Genomic DNA, 19,311 nt, shown 5'->3' on the forward strand with positions numbered 1-19,311 from the left:
AATGCACTTCTGACAGCTGTGTTTGTGGAGTATCCATGGAAGCAAGAAATTACTCTCCATTGAAATCATCATCAAAGCTTATTTATCTTCCTGCTGCATCTTCCCAGCCTTCAGCTTTGGGGACTTCTGTGTGTTTGTTGTGCACTTCACGGAGGTTACAGTAAATAATAGTCAAGTAAGTGCACTAGGCTTTGTGGAGTGTTTAGTGCAGGCTTGTTCCAGAACCTTCCTAGGATGAATCTGAAAATGAGGCTTTGGAGGTTTGATCAAAGGACAGGTGTTTTTTAATGTTCGGTTTTAAGGAACATTAAGGATCTCAAATGAGAGATCCTTACCACCTGGGCCAAAGGAGTAATCACAGCAGAGGTATTTGGGGCTTGCACGAGGCGCTCTGCTCATCACTGCTCAGGAAGGAGGTGGGTGATCTGCAATGGACTTCTCGCCAGGGCCTCTCCTCAAGCCCCTGGAGCTGTCCTGGGGGACCCAAGGGGGAGGTTATAGGATCTTATCCATGTTTCTATTCCCCAGCCTGGCACATAATAAATAGTTGTTGAACGAATAAACAAATGAGTGGGACCACGTATGATTGAACTGGCGGCTGAGCTTTTAAGCCTAGCCCAGTCATTTACTATTTCCCCTGCTCAATAAATCCATTATGTGAAGAATGACTAGCATGAACTGACACATCACTATAAGACTGGCAAGGGGCATATCAGATAAGGGAGATTCTAACCAACTGCAGAGAAAGGAGAGTACATATCTAAATAAAGATATAAGGAAGTTTCAAAGGAGAGGTGGCATGAGAGCTGTGTCTTAAATGATACAAATGCTTTATTGGAAATAAACGTTTTCACAACAAGAGATAAGACGTGGGAATCAGAAGATTATATTAACAGAGATGAAGAGGCGTGAATAAGAGGTTTTTAAAGAGTGGGGAGCTTGGCTCATAGAGATAGGATAAGCTAGGACTAGACCACGGATGACCTTGAAGAATTTCAAGTTTCATTCTGTAACAACGTGAGACCTTTGAAGATTTTTGAGGAGAATGACCTGATTAGACGCATAGTTTGGAAGAAAAACCTCTGGCATCAAGATAAAGAATAGACAAGCGGAGAGAGGGAGATGTTTCAGCCCTCACTAGTTAGAGAAATTTTTAGTGTTTCCACCAGTGGAGGAATAGTCAAGAAAGAGGTCCATCAGGAAAGCCTGGAAGCAGAGTTATTGACATGGAAATGAGTTTCAGAGATAACATAAAGGACAACTTGTTGGGGGGTTAGCAATGGATAGATTGACAGCTGAGAGTCAAGGTTGCCCTTCAAGTGTTGAAGCTTCCATCATGGCGGACAGTCAGAATGGTGATGCCATTAAAAAGAGTGAGAAGTGTAAAGATGATGTTGGTAAAAGTGAAAAACGTTTCCCACTTTAGCATGTCATTTATATACCAGTCACACACCCATTTTCTTGGTGCCATTCCAAGTTGATAGAATAAGAATATTAGAATTAAAAGTCACTTTACAGATTATCCAGTTCAGTGTTTCTCCAAGTCATTTCCTTAGACTACTCCTTCTTGAAATGCTCCATGCACAAATGATTTTATAAGCAAATACATTGGGAAATAGTGTATATTATATCTGCCTTCTGGAGCTTAACAATGCACATTAGCATACTAAACACCTTGAAAAGTCCTGCAGCTAATAAACTTTCTTCATCTTGTCTAACCAAACTCCTCCAAAAAATTAAGTTTCTCAGACCATTTTTCAATATAAAATGTATTAATATTCAGAAGAACATACTTTGGAAAAAACTAATTTAGACCAAACTCCTTATTTCATAGCTTAGAAAACCAAGCCCAGAGATGTTAAATGACTTTTCTGAAGTCATATAACTCCTAGTAGCAGAGTCAGGACTACAATCCACTTTTCACAACTCCATAGCCAATGTTCTACCCTCTTCTCTAGGCTTCTAATTAATACGAAGGTGATTTGCGCATCTTTCCTAAACTGGAATCGACCAGAGGTTTGGGACTGCATTTGTCCTACCTGCCTTCTTCTCCTGGGTCTCCCCCCACTGTTACCCAACACAGACATAGGTGTGTTCACCTGCCGCACAGGAGGGCCAAAAACTGGAAACACCAGGCTTGTGGAAGGAAAGAGGTTTGTTATCGAAAGGCAGCCAGATGAGGAGATTGGAGTTAAAACTTGGATCCACCTCTATGAAGGGGAAAAGGTAGGGGTATTCATCTGGGGTTTTAGGTAGGGGATGAGGAGCATGTGGCCATGCTGGTTGGCACCTTCCTACCAGCCTGTGTTTGGCCTTGAAGACTGAATTTCTTTTCCCTTGACAGTCTGGACTTTTCTGTTTAGTTTTCATCTTCAGCCTGCGTGTGGCCACATGAGGCTGATTCTTGATGTCTGGACATTGACTTCCCGGGAAAGACAGCTCACTCCTATACTATGAGGGACAGATGGACCTGGGTAGTTTTAAATAACAGTTGATTGTGCTGAATATGCACAGCTGCAGTTAGCAAAATTCATCGCAGAGTTTTCGATCTAGGTAAGATTTTTTAACATCTTCATTCTAGGTTTAACCACCTCCAGAAGGAAGCTCCTTCACACCCCCAAAAGGTGGTACAATTCTGCACACAATTCCAGTGTGTGGGTTTTTCCCCCACACCAAGCAGTTCTCTGACACCAGCTGGGTGCCCTACAGTTCAACTCAATTCTGACACTGTCTACATGGAGATAGTGTTGGATCCCACAGGTTAAGGGCTCAGCCCTACAAAACTGTCTCCCTCCCCTCTTCAGCCACCAATTGCAAGTGTAGGTTGTCACCTGTGCTTCTGACCAACTGGCTATAGATTGGAGGTTCTGACGACCCGCTCCTTGGGTTTGATTAATTTGCTAGAGCAGCTCACAGAACTCAGAGAAACATTTTACTCACTGATTACCAGTTTATGATACAAAGATGTAACACAGGAATAGCCAGATGGAAGAGATGCATAGGGCAAGATATGGGGAAAGGGCACAGATCTTCCATGCCCTCTGAGCACGTCTCTTCCCCAAATCTCCACATGTTCACCAACGCGGAAGCTCTCCAAACTCAGTAGTTCAGGGATTTTTATGGCGGCTTCATTACATAGGCACGATTGATTAAATCATAGGTGATTGGAGAATGAACTCAATGTCCAGCCTGGAGGTCTAGGGGGTGGAGCTAAAAATTCCAACCCATGAATCACGTGGTTGGTTCTCCTGGCAACCAGGCTCCATCCTTAGATGTGATCCAAAAGTCATCCTGTTAATATAACAAAGGGTACCTTTATCACTTTCATCACAGGAAATTCCAAGGCTTTTAGGATCTCTGTGCTGGGAATGAGGACAAAAACCAAATATATGTTTCTTAATATAAATCACAATATCGCAGGTGGTGAAGAGGTTGACTTCCCTTTTTCCCTTCCCTTCTTACCTTTCTAGGGGAAGATAAACTCAGCTGCTGAGTGCTTGGGAACCACTTGAGAGGAAACCCCTCCATTTCACTCTGACTCAAAATAGAGTTCCTAATCCGCCCCTTTGTGAGCCAATGTCTCTTCCTTTCAAAATTAAGAATAGTCCCTCATCCATCTCCTTGGCCCTTAGCTCTCTAGGCAAATCCTCTCTCCTTGTTGGTACTGGCCTCCTCCTTCACATGGAGTCTGATCCCAGCAGGCAAGGACCTGTATGTTAACGGGTCTCTGATCACCGTTCCTGGGAACACACTCCTGTGCCAGCTCCCTCAATAAGATCCCACTTTCCTGAGGGCAGCCACTGGGGTCATATGTCTGTTTCCTGCACAATGATGCATCTCAGCAAGTAGCAGCTAAACTGAATCAGCCATAACTATGTATAGATGTTTGTGTAGGGGGAAGGGGTTGAATCTAAAATATTCCATTTTCCATAGAATCATAACTCTAGTAGGAATTAAAGCAGAGAACAGAATAGGAATAATCCATAGTGTACACTCTCCCTGTACTGCTTCCAGGTGCTATCCCACAGGGGTTAAATGGACCTAGAGGAATAAGGTAGCACTGATGGGGCCATGTGAATAGAGCTTTGAATAGAACTCTCACACACGGGATCTCAATTAATTCTCACCCTTCTTAGGGAGACCAGTTTCTTATTTTGAGGACAAGCCTGATGCTTGGCTTGTCTATGGCCACCGGCTAATGACTGGAGAAACTGGAATCAAAATCTAGGTTTCCTGGCTCTTGAGTACTCACTACAAGTTCCCTTTAAACCCCAAGATATATTCCCTTCCCGGAATCCAAGCATTTGCTTTAAGCTACTGTTGGGGATTGCTGGGCCTGTCTTTCATCTACTCATTGTCCCACAGCTGAATGGAAGACCTTTATTCTCAGTGATGTGGTTCTATGTGACCACAATTATCCGAGAGAAGAGTGAACTCAAGCCCAGAGACTTCTTCATAAATATTAGGATGTTGGACTTCATTTGGCAAGCAATGGGGAGCCAAGATGAAAAGTTTTTGTGTGAGAATGTAAGTGTTTAAATCTGGACTGTGTGAAACAATGTGAAGCAGAGAAGAGAGCTGTCCTGCACATTGCATGATGGTCATAGTGATCACTGGCTGGCATGATAGCTAGCTAAATATGGTGGTGGTGACTTCCTAAATGCATGTTGGATACCAGCTGTATCCCTCAGGGTCCTCCAGAGAAACAGAATCAAAGAGGTTTATTTCAGGGCATTGGCTTATGGGAGGTGGCAAGTCCAAAATCCGTAGGGCAGGCCAGCAGGCTGGAACTGCAGACAGGATTTGATGCTGTAGTCTTGAGACAGAATTTTTTCCTTCTTGAGAAATCTTTTTTTTTTCAAGGTCTTTCAACTAATTGGATAAGGTCTGTTTGCATTATTGAGAATAATCCCCTTTTCTTAAAGGCCACTGATTGTGGATGTTAACCACATCGTCATAGCAACACCTGGATTAAAGTTTGATTAAATAACTGGTACCAGAGCCTAGCCCAGTTGGCACAGAAAACTAACCATCCCATCAGCCAATGAGGAAAAGTTGATATTTCAATCAATTGCCTAAAATTAGCACTAATAAAATTTGTGAAGATTCAAGAGCTACCTTTCTTACAATTTGAAGATGAAGAAGTAGCTTATCCAGCATCAACTCTTTCTTGGGAGCCATCTTGCTCTTGGGGGCCATCTTGCTCTGTCACTGAAACTAATTTTTTTCCCAAAGACAACCAAAGGCCATCATGAAATATTTATCTTAGCACACATTGTCTACAGAAATTCACTCAATTCAGAATAGGGATTTTTTTCTACCACTTTGCTGTGATTTATGCAACTGGTCAGCCTGAAGGTAGCCATGGAGATGACAAATAAAGTAAATGTGCCAGGGACACAAGATCCACTTGCTTTCGAGCAATTCATTGGGGGCCCCTCATCTTCTTTTCCTTGGTATAAATGTTATCCACCCTAATTAAATTCAGATTAATAGAACCATGTCACTCCCTCCTTGTCCCCAACATAAATAAGACCATACAACAAAGATTTTCCCTAAGGAGCTTTCCCATTTTTTCCCTCTTTCACTTGAAAAGCTGACTACTGTTTTTGCTAGTTCTTTGCAAACCTGCATAAGGTGCCTGAGAATGAAAATGCTTAAAGGTGTGGTTGGCTTCATTTTGCTGTAGGTATGAAAAATAATTATATCTTGTGGTTGGAGGTGGTACAACTTGGCAGAGGATAGAAACTTTTTCAGGGATAATTGAAGGGCATCATCAGCAACAAGCCTGCAAAGATGAAAAAGACTCAAGTAATTCTTGGCAGGCTGCTCACCCAGGGCAAGACATTCAAATGTTTTATGTGTGGAGATAAAGGGTGGAGGCCTCTGTGCGTTTGCCAAACGGCTTCTCTGATCACTTCAGATTTCCTAAATTTCCACTCCAAAGGTTAAAGTTTAGGTGACTCCATCATTAGAAAGAAAAAAATTTAAATTACGTTTAATTTACCCACATTATGCACAATGAAGTGTGGTGATAATAACCTAAAACATCAAGATCAGAAAATCATTTAAATTTTATTAATTGATTCAAGACTTTTTGCTATGTGATTTGTTTAATTGGGGATATTTTTGGCTTGGCAAGAATTTAGGGTTTAAATATTGCTGGAAGGGGAAGTTAGTTAGCTTACCCAACATATCACTGGATCTTGGAAGCTGCCAGACAGAGCTGGGCAGTACTTTTTCTCCACATATTGTTTAGCATCCATAAATTTACAAAAGGCAGGGATGCCTCTTGGCAGGAAAAGGACCAGGACTACAACTTCTTCTCCAAAGTTCGAAGATATAAAAATGAGGTGGGATGCACTGAGATGATACTGACTAAGACTACGTGTCATGAAAGGACAATAAAGGCCCAAGAGGAAACCCACTGGTGACAAGTACTATACCATTGTCTAGATTGTTGGTGGAGAGTTTGGTTCTGGTTATAGTGTATGGCTAATGGTAGACTCCCTTCCTATTGGGTCAGCTTGACATTATGATTGTGCTTTGGGGAAAATAGATATTGGATGTAAAGGGAAGTCCAGAGTCATCCAGGGTGGGGCGAGGGAGGGTTGCCCAGAATTTTCTCCAATAAGAGACACCCGGGAGCCTTGATTGGTGGAGAAGCCCAGGTCCCCACCAGCAGCGTGACCAAATGGGGACTGGCTTCCTCCATCTTTGCAGTCGCAGTATCAGATCATGTTGTGGGGTTGGCATTGGGGGAGCCTTCTCTACCCAGGAGAATATCTAGGTGGTTAGGCCAGGCCATGGCATCAGAAGCCTTGAGAGACCCAGCTCTCCAAGATCTGCTGAAGTGGTGGGTACTGCCCAAGTGCACGTCATGTGGTTCTGGGTAGCTAAGGATTGAGAATAGTCGAAGGATGGTGAGATTCCAGATCACGGGGGCAGGTTTGTGGGAGCCAAGGCAGCTGCCTAATTCCAAGCCCTAATCTACACAATGTGGCCTATTCCCCTTTAAGGCAGAGCTGGGTGGAACTCAAAAACATTTCCGCGGTGGGGTGGGGTTGGCCAGGGTTTCCTCCAAAGAAACGCCAGGGAGTCCTGGTTGCTGCCAGAGCCAAGGCTGCCTGGTGCCTGGTTCGGGAGAAGGAATTGCTCCTGCCGGTCCCACGTAGCTGTGTGGGACTAGGGAAAATATAGCTCAGCCTGGGACCAGGTACTGGGCCAGGACCTGGTTCAGAGGATTGGTGACATTATGGTGGCTTTTAGGGGAAACTAGGCCCATCGGCAGTCCTTTGTTCCTCATTTGCTATTCGCTGGAGATCTCAATTCTTTACCAAATGGACCTCTCCATGGGCTGCATGATTGTCTTCACAACATGGCAGCTGGCTCCCCCCAGAGCAAGTGATCCAGATTGAAAGAGAGAGACCAAAACAGAAGCCATAGCATCTCTTATAGTAATCTCAGAAGTGTCATAGCAATTATTCTGACACATTCTCTTGATCACATAGACCATCTTGGTTCAGCATGCCAGGGGCTACCTGGGTTGTGAAGACCAGGAGGTGAGATTACTGGGGACCACTTGAGAGTCTGGCCACACAAAGACTGGACGCCCTGATAACTGAGCTCTGTGGACTTAAGGCCAACAGGAGTGCAGAGATTTTTGTCTGTTTGGTTGATATCACCTAAGGCAGTAACTGGCACAGAGTAGATGCCCAATTAATATTAAAGGAATGAATTAATTTTATTATTAAATGATGGGGCCAGCCCGTGGCCAAGTGGTTAAGGTTGCACGCTCTGCTTTGGCGGCCCCGGGTTTCACCAGTTTGGATCCTGGGCGCAGATATGGCACCGCTCATCAGGCCATGCTGAGGTGGTGTCCCACACAGCACAACCAGAAGGACCTACAACTAAGAATACACAACTATGTACTGGGGGTGCTTTGGGGAGAAGAAGGAAAAAAAAGAGGAGGATTGGCAACAGATGTTAGCTCAGGCCCAAATTTCCGCAACCAAAGAAAAAGAAAAAAATTTGTAACTCTTTGTGGTGATGGATGTTAACTAGACTTATCGTGGTGATCATTTCACAGTATATACACATATTGAACCATTATTTTGTACACCTGAAACTAATATAGTGTTATATGTCAATTATATCGCAATGAAAGTAAATACATAGATTAAAAAATAAAAGAGCTATTTAGTGATCTTCCTCAGGTGTAAGAAAGACCAGAAATGGAGAGAGGGTACTGCTTAGGTACTGGCTTATCAGATTTGTTCTAGACCTACTGAAATCTGATCTGCCTTTGGGGTCTATGAGGTAACAGTACCCTTCCAAAAATATTCCTTTTTGTCGCATAAGCTAGTTCACGTTGGCTTTTCTTCCTGTATCAAGCCTGTTTTACACGTGGGAACACTGAGAAGTTTGGTAAGTTGCACAGGGCCACCAGGTTAGAAAGAGACAGCAGAGCTGAGAATAAACCTATATCATCTGGATGCTAGAGCCTGTCATTTGTCCCTTATGCCACTAGAAGAAAGGGTTTCCCTTTCTCAGCTGTCTTAGGAGGCTCACATTTCTTGAAGTTAGTTGTGGCCACGTGACTTGCTTTGGTGGAAGAAACAAAGGAGAGGTGGCATGATTCATTCCTAGCGGAGACATCGATGGCCAGTGCTGAACCCTCCACTCCACTCCTACTTCAGCATCCCCGAGGGCATCATGGGATGGAGGAACTGTAGGATCAGAGAAGCATGCACTGCTGAGCCAGCACATGGTGTAGACTTTGGGAAGCCACCTGAATCCACAGTGGACTTCTCCTGAGAAAGAAAGAAACTTTTGCTGTTTTGAGCCATTGAGATTTTGGAGTTGTCCGTTTATGCAGCATAACCCATCTTATCCTCACATATTCAACTAACTCCACTTTATTCTCCAGGCCGACGTCCATCCTCGATTTCATATCGAACCAATTCCAACTTCCCCTTCTCTTACATCTACTCTTTCAGTCATAAATGACTGCATAACCAACCACTCCAAAACGTAAAACAGCAATGATTTATTATTTCTCATGATTCTGTGGGGTGACTGGCTCAGCTGCATGGTTCCTCTGCTCCATGAAGGGCAGCAGAAGGTCATTTATGTGGCTGCATTTGGTGGGTACCTTGGCTGGAGCTGAAATGTGTGAGACGGTCTTTCATCCTTGGGACCTCTCTCCACGTGGACGTTCATCATTCAGAAGACTAGCCTGAGCTGCTTTGCAACATGGAGCTTTCTAAGAGGACAAGGCCCCCATGCGCAAATGCTCATCAAGCCTCCACTTGCATCATATTTGCTACTATCTCATTGGCCAAAGCAAGTCACGTGGCCAAGCCCAGAGTCAATGTAGTTGGGACTATACAACGGCATGAACTCCAGAAGCCATGGCTCTTTGGGATCTTCAATAAACAGTCTATAATAGTCATTAATTATCAACAACTAATATTCACAGTTTTAAAAGTGTTTTCACATTTATTATCATATTTTTTTAACAATAACCCTTGAGGAACAAATAAATGCCACCCATATTTTACAAAGAAAGAGACTGGGGCTCAGAGGTCTAGACACTTAAAATCACACAACTAGTAAATGGTAGAATTGAGATCTGAACTCGGGTCTTATGACTGTAAGTCTGTGTATTTCTGTTTTATCACAGCTACTTTTGGCCAGAACAACCTGTGTCATCCAGCTATGATTTCCATGGTTGGTCTATCAATGGTTTTGAAAATTTGACAAATAAACAAGAAAATGATCCATTTTTCCCATTACTTTTTTTGGAGTTCAGATTGTTTATTTTTTAATTGTTTGGGGGAAAATCTCACCCAAATTCACCCAATTCTCAAAGACTTTGATATACTGTAACAGAGTTATTAGTAATGTTTGCTTATGGTCCCCAACTAAGCCAGGATGGCTATCAGGGAGGACACACCTTATGTTAAGTGTCAAATGGGGATTTATTTAGACTTCATGGTGCCCAAAGTTTCTTCTGAGGAACAGAATTTCTTTTCTGCACCCTAAGCCCATGACAAAGCATTTCAGCCTAAAATTCCCATGCCCAGGTTCCTTAAGGCATTTATACTACTGTGTAAATGTCAATCCTAACTATCCACAAATAACAGGACTTGTGTCACTGGGGTGGCGCTGGATTGTGGGGCTTATAAATAAACATTTAGATTGAGAAAGAATCCACAATTATTCTCATTATTGCTTGCAATTCCTGGCTGCTGGAGAAGAAATCCCAAAGAGATTAAGATCAGATCTGGCTTGGGTGCTGTTGCCATGGGAATCAATGGCCGAGGAACAGAGATCCAGCGGAAGTACAGACCTGCCTGCTGCCCATTATGAGCTGGAACCTGCTGCCAGGCCCTCCCTGGAGGTGGCGCTGCACTGAGGAGTGGCCTCTGCAATTTCCTGTCGTGTGGTTCCATAGTCTAGGCCCCTAGTCTCCAGGTGACACTTTTCATTAGGAACCTTGGCTGGCTGAACCTTTGATCCATTCCCTTCATTTTCCTTGTCACCTTCCTGGTATGGAGAGAAATAAGGAAAAGTTTAACTGTAAACCAAATACCTCTGAACTCCCCCTCTTGTAGAGACACCCTGTAAGAAGCTTCTCCTTTAAGCAATTACAGGCTTCACCCTTGACTACCTTCTCCAGCCCATCTCACAACAGTCTAAGTTCTCACGAGAGAGGCAAATATGACAATGTGCCATGGGGTGAGGGGCATTAGCAAAACAAGTCAGTCTGACCGTAGGAGCTCAGTGACATTGTAGTACCTGGTCACCAGGTGGGAAAACCCTCTTCTATACGGGCCGGAAATGAGAGCAACCCATCTTCCCACCTCAGGGCTCTTGGTGTCCCCATCAGGATGTCACATACCTTATTTTGTCTTCTATAATACTCGTTTAACATATATTGATATTTGGGTTGAGTAAGACCAAAGAAGGTAGCTAATCTTCCACCAAGGAATTCACACGCTGAAAGAAAGAACCAGAACTTTGGTAAGTCAAAAGAGTAACTAACGCTTAGAGTCAGCTGAGGTGCCAAGAGATAAAGCTTGCCTACAAGTCATGTGTTTCCACGCTCTTGGCCCCCAGCCTCCTCCTACTGCAGTGGTGGCAGATCCACCACTACATTTAACTTCAAGGCCGATAGAAGATTGCAATCGCTCTGGACTCTCAAAAAATTCTAGGACCAAAGGGAATTTGTTAAATCTTCTATCTTCACATGGGATTACATCTAAACTATCTTTTCCAGATGAATACATCAGGAGAGATTTTCAAATACTTAATAACAGGGACAGCATTTGTCCGGAACAATCAGAGTAGATGCTGCTCATCCCCATGCATATCAGTTGATCATCAGTTGTGAGTATATTTCAAATGATACCAAAAATTTAATCCGGTGTTACGAAGACTCATGTCAGGGATTCTTCCATGCAGCGAGACAAACTCCCTGTTAGCAGCAGCTTAAGGCCCTCCTTGTCTGCCTTCAGTCACAGCAGCAAGGTGGCCTGCAGGCTCAGCTTTGTGCTTGTCAGAGTCAGGGATAAAGGTTTAGCATGAATGATCAGTGGTTTCCTGAAGGTGTCTCCTAGAAATCTTTTCCTTTAAAATTATAGGACTTCTTGGGGGCCAGCTGGCGGCATAGTGGTTAAGTTCATACACTCAGCTTTGGTGTCCCAGGGTTCACAGGTTCGAATCCTGGGCATGGACCTACACACCACTTGTCAAGCCATGCTGTGGTGGCATCCCACACACAAAAGAGAGGAAGATTGGTACAGATGTTAGCTCAGCAACACTCTTCCTCAAGCAAAAAGAGTAAGACTGGCAACAGACGTTAGCTCAGGGCCAATCTTCCTCACCAAAATATATATATATATAAAATTATAGGACTTCTGACTCCCCCTGTGACAGGACTTTCTGACTCATTCCACTTCTTGCACTATAGCTCATAGAGGGCGTCAGAATGATGTTATTATTTTTAAATGTGTTTTGTCTTTTCAAAAATACTCTAGCTATTTAATCTGTTTGCCACAGTGCCTAAGCATATGTGTATGAGAGAAGTTTCTAAAATATTAGAATAAAGCTTAGGAAGTTTTCCTGTTTATGACCTACTAGAATTTTAAGTTGAAAAAATTCATTACCAATGTCATCTGGGTCCCAGCTGTACGCAAAATCTCTGTGTAGAGACCAGGTGCTGACTGCTCGCACATTGATGCCTCCACTACAATCTGGAAGCCCCAGGCAGAAGCACTTTAATGCTACGGTTCTGTTTGGAGCCCTGAAGGCAGCTTGATTCCCCCTGTGTCCTGTCCCCGCCATCTGCAGTCAAAGGTCAACATGGAGAGCACCGTAGTCTCTGTTCTGCTTCACACTCTCGTATTGCTGTATCGAGTTTTGCTTCTTTCACTTGACCTAACCTCCTAAGGCTCCCTCCATTCAAAACACTTCACCTCTGCAAACAGTCTTGTCCTAACTAAAGCATAGAACTCTCTGGAAGACAGCCTTTCTTCTGCCAATGTGTTAGGGTTGCGGTAAGATTGGTATTTCACTCAGATTCCCAGAGAAACTTCCAAATCACTAACCCTCTGTCTTGACGTAAAGGCACTTCTTCCTTTAAAGCTCAGACCACCCGACTGAACCACCCCATCATCACTTTTCACTGTAATTTAAAGATCCCCCTGGTCACTTTCATGGTCCCCAAGCTGGCCTTAGCCAGACATACCTGCATAGGACTCATAAGGTATCTCCTTCATATGTCAGCGTTTCTGACTCTGTCTATAGTCCCTGTGCTCCTTCTATCCTGGTAACCATGACATCGAATTATAATGATAGGATGTTTACTGGCCTATATTATCCACTGAATATTGAGTCTCTTTAAAGCAGAGATTGTCATTTGTCTTTGTGTCCCAGGTCCAGCACAGGGCTGAGCACATATTGACACTCAATGAATGCTTATTTAATGAATGAAGAGCAATTCCTAAGAGCTATATTTTATATTTTCTCAGATTTTTAAAGTTGTTTTCCTCTCTGTGGTATACACAAGCATATCCAAGTTAGAAGGAAATGAGTAATTAGACGTTGCCAATTGAGTTTTAAAGAAAATTGGTGAAAGTCAAACAAAATAAGATTTAATATTTCATCTGTTGGGCTGTTCATTATGCCCCTGGGAGGAGTCAATAAAGTTCTTTATTTATAATAATAAATTTTTATAATAGAGAGATTATGATGAGGGAACTTGGAACTGTGTCATAACAGTTTGGAAAACTTGGAAGTTTATTCAGGAAGGACTGGCTATTGTCTTCATGTATTTAAAACTCTGTTCTATGAAAGAAGAATCTAGACTGGTTTTGTATGGCCTTAAGAAAGACAACTAGGATCAATGGGAATAACTTTAAAAGAAGAGAAAAGTATAAGAATTTACTAACAAGAGGTGGAAAAAGATGGAAGGGCCTGCCTGAAGACGTGAGGTTCTATGCCATTGGGAATGTTCCAGTAGAGATCCAGAAGAGACCAGATCATCACTTCTTCAGAAAGCATGGCGTGAATTAAACCACTGGAAGTCCCACCTAACTCTGAGGGTCTATAAGTCTATATTTAGGACAGAGGAAAATAACCTTAGCAGTACTTACTAGAAAATGAGGTGCTTGCTATTCGCCCTGCCCAAGACCATAGGTAGGGCCCCCATGAAAGTTTAGACTGAAAAAAAAAAAAAAGAGAGAGAGAGAAATTGAGTTAGAGTAATCAATAATAGGAGTGGTGACTGCAGAGTCTTTCCTGTGGAGGTTTCAAAATGCTTTATAATATGATCCATTTTCTGTCTCATAGATGTGAAAACTAAGATTAACAAAATTATGAGTTGACTATAGATGGATCTAAAAAGCAAACCAAGGAAGACAAAGAATTAGCTTAAAACTATATTTTCTACAAATCTTGTCTGGCTTAAGCTGTCATTCACTCAGCCCCCATGTTCACTCATGTTGCTATTCCAAACTTACAGGGTCAAGCATTGAATTCATTTTCTGTTCCTCTTTTTCTTCCTCTTCCTCCTCATCTGTGCTATATTCTTCCAGGATGTCTCCATCAACAAAATGGATAATTCTTTTGGGAGTAGTTCTTTTGGAAGGTCCACTCTTCTCCAGTTCTAACTGCTGTAAACCGTCTTTTTCCATAAGGAAAAAAAAACAACTAGTAAATTAAAAACAAGACGCCTTAGGGCAAGTTGCCCAGGGCAGAGTTTATATAGCTGAGAGGTGTCCAGTTATTTTCAATGGATGGTAAAGACAGAGAGTTCAGAGGCAATCACAGCTGTGATGTCATCGATTCTTCAAATCCGAGAGACGACTGCTCATTTCTGTACCAAAATGAAAAAGGTTCAATTAGTAGTGAAAATGTGAACTTTGGGTCTTCAAACAAAAATTTCGACAGCATTCCCTTACCCCTTATTAATTGCCAAAGCTACCACTGCTAGTAGAAAGAGGCCATCGCTTTGCGGAAGTTCCTCAATCATTTCAATAAATATTGAGAGGCAATAGAAGCAGTGGTTAAGAGTAAGGCTTTGGGGCCGGCCCCATGACTGAGTGGTTAAGTTCCCACTCTCTGCTTCAGCAGCCCAAGGTTTCACTGGTTTGAATCCTGGGCATGGACATGGCACCGCTCATCAGGCCATACTGAGGTGGCGTCCCACATGCCACAACTAGAAGGACCCACAACTAAAATATACAACTATGTGCTGGAGGGATTTGGGGAAAAAAAGCAGAAAAAAAAAAAGAGTATAGGCTTTGCACAGAAAGGAGAAAATATTTCCCAAGTATATATCTGATAAAGGACTTATTTTCAGAATACATAAAGAACTACTGCAATTCAATAGGTGAAACACAAACAACTCAATTAGAATATGGTCAAAGGATTTGAACAGCCAGTTTACCAAAGAGGATTTACAGATGCCAAATAAACTTAGGAAACGATCCTCAATGTCATTAGTCATTAGGGAAACGCAAATTGAAACCATAATGAGATATCATAACATACTCACTAGAAGGCTAAAATTAAAAAGACAATACCAAGTGTTGAGGAGTAAGTGAAGCCACTAGAATGTTCATTCATTGCTAGTGGGAGTGTAAAATGGTATAGCCACTCTGTAACAGTTCTGCAGTTTCTTAAAAGTCACATATATAGTTACCATATAATCTGGTAATTCCATGCCTACATATTTACCCAAGAGAAATGAAAACATATATCCATCTAAAGATTTGTTCATAGCAGTTTTATTTGCAAGAGCCCCAAGCTGGAAACAATTCAAGTGTCCATCAACTGGTGAATGGATAAACAAAATGTGGCATCTCTCTTCAATGGAATGCTACTCAGTGATTAAAAGTAATAGACAAATAGTATTTGCACCCCTAGGAAGAAATCTCAAAAGCATCATGATAAGCAAAAGAAGCTAGACACTGTATATTATGTGATTCTATTTACGCAAAATTTTAGAAAAGGCAAAATTACAGAAGTAGAAAACAGATCAGTATTTTCTAGGGGTGAGAGGATCAGGGGAAGAGATTAACTGCAAAGGGATAAAAGGGAGCTTTTGGGATGATGGAATTGTTCTAATAGATATCATGATTGTAGTCGTGGTTACTCGACTGCATACATTTGTCAAAATGAATCAAATTCTAGACTGAATATCAGTTAATTTTACTGTGTTCAGATGAAATCTTAAAAAAGCTGACAAGCTTGGAGTCAGACTGCCTAGGTTGAAAATCCTGTTACTTAATATCCCTGTGGCTTGGTTTCCTCATCTATAAAATAAGAATAATATAGCTTGAATATGTGTGTAAATGTGGTACCAACTTTATAAAATTTAGGAATAAATGGGTAAAGACACATAAAGGAGTTAGAAAAATTCTTAGCAAATAGTAAGTGTTTAATAAAAGCCAGCTATTATTAAGTACCTAACACTTAATAGGATATATATCTGGCACTAATATGGTACGCACACTATTGTCTTAACTAATATTTAACATATTTTAAGATTATATCAGCAAATATGGCAGACTGAGCTGATGTGGAAGAATTCCGCTTCCTATTCCAGACACCTGGAAATGCTGGATAGAATTAGACAACCAAAACATTGAATCAGGCTATACTAAGGAAGTAAGAAAGAGAGAGAGAGAGAAAGGGAAGGAACAAAGGAGGAAAGGAAGGAGGGAGAGAGGAGGATGAAAAGAAACCGAGAGGAAGAAAGAAAGAGATAGAGAGAAAGAAAGAAAGGAAAGAAGAAAGAAAGAAAAAGAAAAAAGAAGGAAGGCAGGAAGAGAGGAAGGACAGAAGGGAGCAAGCTAGCCTAAGTAACAGGAAAAGAGAGAAAACTCAAAATTATAAGGGTGAGCTGAAGCTGATATGGCTCCTGGGAGTTCAGAGCCAGATATAGGCCTGGGGCCTAGAGTTTTAACACTGGTGCAGAGAGGAGACAATCCAAATCACAGATCCCATGAGTGTGGGTGCTGAAATAAAGCTACCTGCATAAAACTAAGATAATAAAGTACTATCTTATCTATAAAATATGGACTTGAAAAACTACCTACTGACCTGCAAAAGGTGCAAAGTAATTTGTCATCTCCTGGCAACATGGGTAGAAATAGTCACCTGAAAAAACTGGAACCCCAGGCTGGTACCAGATGCTGGCATGTGGCCCAAATTCACAGCCCTCATATGGTGTGAGGAGCTGAAGTGAAGCTGAGGATGTGCTCATTACAAAAACTTAAAAATCACATGAAGACATCAACCATCATGAGGAGGGTTCAGCAGATGGGAGAGTCTTCACTCAAGAGAGAGGAATAATAGAACAACAGGAAACTTTAAAATGAATATGTTTAATATGTTCAAAGAGATAAAGGAAGCAAACTATTATAATAGCCAAAAAGAACAGGTTGATTTGAAAAAGAACTGAACAGAAATTCTAGAAATGAAATATATAGTCAACCTAGGATAGGTTGTATGCAGATTAAACACAATGAAGAAATCTGAAGAAATCTCTCATAACACAGCATAAAGAGATGTATATTCCATTAACATGAAAGAAAAAGTCATGAGATATAAAGAATAGATGAGAAGGTTCAATATTTGTTTATTAGGAGTTCCAGAAGAAGTGAACAGAAAGAATGGGGAAGGTAATGTTTGAAGAGGTAATGGCTGTGAATTTTCCATATCTGAAGAAAGATACAAATCTTCAAATGTGAGAAACATAAACAATACTAAGAGGCATAAATAAAAATTAAATCAAACCTAGATCATGGAAATTATAAAAAATCTTGAAGTTACATAGATGAGGCAGATTACTCCCAAAAGAATAACAATTAGACCAATGGCTGACTTCAGATCAGCAACAATGGAGACCAGAAGACAATTGGTTATTGCCAAAAAGAATTCAATACCCAGATGAACAATGATAGGGAGAGAGTAAAGCAATATTTTCACCTATAAAAACTGAGTTAATCATTCTTACAGCTTCACTGAAAGATGAATAATATAAAATTGTGTGTCAACAAGAAGGAAATCGAACCCAGAAGTAAGAACAAGATGCAAGAAACAAATGTAAATAAATTAGTAAACAGAGTGACAAATCTTAAGTATTGACTCTTAAAAACACTATTTTGGTAGGGTGCAGTATAACAACAGAGCAGTATTAAGTATTAGACAACGGTAACAAAAATGTGAGGAGTTGACCTCTTTAAGTATTGTTTTGGAATAGGTTGTTAAGTATGCATGTTAACAATTTAAAGGTACCTAGAAAAATAATGGAATTAGAATGTGCAGCTTCAAAACTAGCAGGAGAAAAAAAATAAACAATTCAACAGAAGGCAGGAAAGAGGGTAGAAAAAGAACAAAGAAAAAGTGTGATTAATGGAAACACTAAAGAAAATATTAGAAATAATTCCAAGTAAATCAGTAATCATAATAAATGTAAATATATTATAAGCCATCTATCCAAATGAAGACTAGCAGATTGAATTTTTAAAATATTTTATGGGCTGTAGGGGAGGAAGACATTTCCTCTACCCGCTCTGGGTCCTTCTGGCCGGAGAATGAATTAAATTCACATGAGACAGAATAACAGGAGAAAATTAAGCAAAGCTTTATAGCATGTATACATGAGAGAGGCTCAGGCAAACTGAGCAACTCGCCAAAATGGCTGAAGCCACCACCTTAAATATCATGTCAGCTAAAGACAAAGGAGGATGTTAGGGGTCAGGGGGAGTCAGTTATGGGAGGTTACCAGACAAGTACAGTAAACAAGAGTAAGATTCTTATACAGATTTAAATCGTTGCCTTCCGCATTGATTAAGAGTTTCTAGAGACAAGGTCATCCTCTCTTCTTCCTGGTACAGAGAGGTACAGATGGAGATTTCCTTTACAAACGTAAATGTCTCTTAACAAAGGGTAAGTAAATTCTACTTTTCAGAGTTTCTTTCCTGTCTGCAGTTTTTAAAATTAACCAGCCCAAAATAATCCTCACGCCAAAGGGTCATATCTTGGGGTGGCCAATTCCAGTCCCCCATAGGCACTACAAACATTAAACACACATATGTATATATATTTGTATATACATATGCTTATGCACCTAATAATATCCATATATGAATATTCATGCAACATGAATATTCATATTATACAGATAACATATGAATATTCACATATAATATGAATATGTGAATATGCATATGAATATTCATATGTATATATGACTAAGTCGCCAAATTTTATTGGTGCAATGCTGCATCTATGTCATTTTCAAAGGTCAGAGTTGCTAACGGCGTCAAGGGTTAAATTTGTCATCCACAGCAGCAGGAGGTGATACCTGCCCTGCCCAGGGTCCTCTGAGAAGACTTCAAGGAGAGACATCATTCTCCCTGACTGACTTACTCATAGTGTTTCACAAAAGAGCCTTGGTAGGAAATAGTAACAGTTGTTACCATTTAGTTTCTGATGCCAAAGAGCAGCAAAAAATAACCATTTTAATTTGGTGTTTAAGACCAACACTACTCTAAGCATAATACTATTGCAAAAGTAAACATTGTCCGTGCCTTGAGAAATCAGACACGTTCTACATAACCAGCAAAAGAAAATAAAAACATTTTCAGAAAGCAACTCACCTCCATTATTCTTTTGCTTTCTCTTTCACTGCTTTAATTCATGTTTCGGGTTTTGAAAGTAGTACAAAATTTGCGGCTGGAAGTTGTTCGGTAAATTAAGAAAACCAGGCCGAGGTGATAGGGAGCCTCAGAC

The 19,311-nt window shown here is 41.1% G+C and overlaps 1 protein-coding gene across 1 annotated transcript; it reads right to left on the reverse strand.

Moving 5' to 3' along the window:
* Positions 1 to 9,474: 9,474 nt before the first annotated feature.
* FAM177B (family with sequence similarity 177 member B) lies at positions 9,475 to 19,311 on the reverse strand. Its single transcript, XM_008543165.2, has 5 exons — positions 19,179 to 19,311; positions 14,028 to 14,383; positions 13,662 to 13,728; positions 10,907 to 11,004; positions 9,475 to 10,551 (listed from the first exon to the last, which is right to left on the reverse strand). The coding sequence occupies exons 2-5, from the start codon at positions 14,199 to 14,201 to the stop codon at positions 10,369 to 10,371; spliced, it is 522 nt and encodes a 173-aa protein (XP_008541387.2). The 5' UTR covers positions 14,202 to 14,383; positions 19,179 to 19,311; the 3' UTR covers positions 9,475 to 10,368.

This window comes from Equus przewalskii, chromosome 31 (genome assembly GCF_037783145.1).
Source record: "Equus przewalskii isolate Varuska chromosome 31, EquPr2, whole genome shotgun sequence".
Taxonomy (NCBI): domain Eukaryota; kingdom Metazoa; phylum Chordata; class Mammalia; order Perissodactyla; family Equidae; genus Equus; species Equus przewalskii.

Bases quoted from the DNA above. Each gene is read 5' to 3' on its own strand.
- FAM177B (XM_008543165.2), bottom strand. From the start codon at position 14,201: ATGGAAAAAGACGGTTTACAGCAGTTAGAACTGGAGAAGAGTGGACCT. The intron at 13,729-14,027 runs GTAAGTTTGGAA...TTTTTTTTTCAG, and splicing joins TGAATTCAATGCTTGACCCT to TCTAAACTTTCATGGGGGCC. The intron at 11,005-13,661 runs GTAAGTACTGCT...TCTTTCTTTCAG, and splicing joins AGCAAGCACCTCATTTTCTA to CGTGTGAATTCCTTGGTGGA.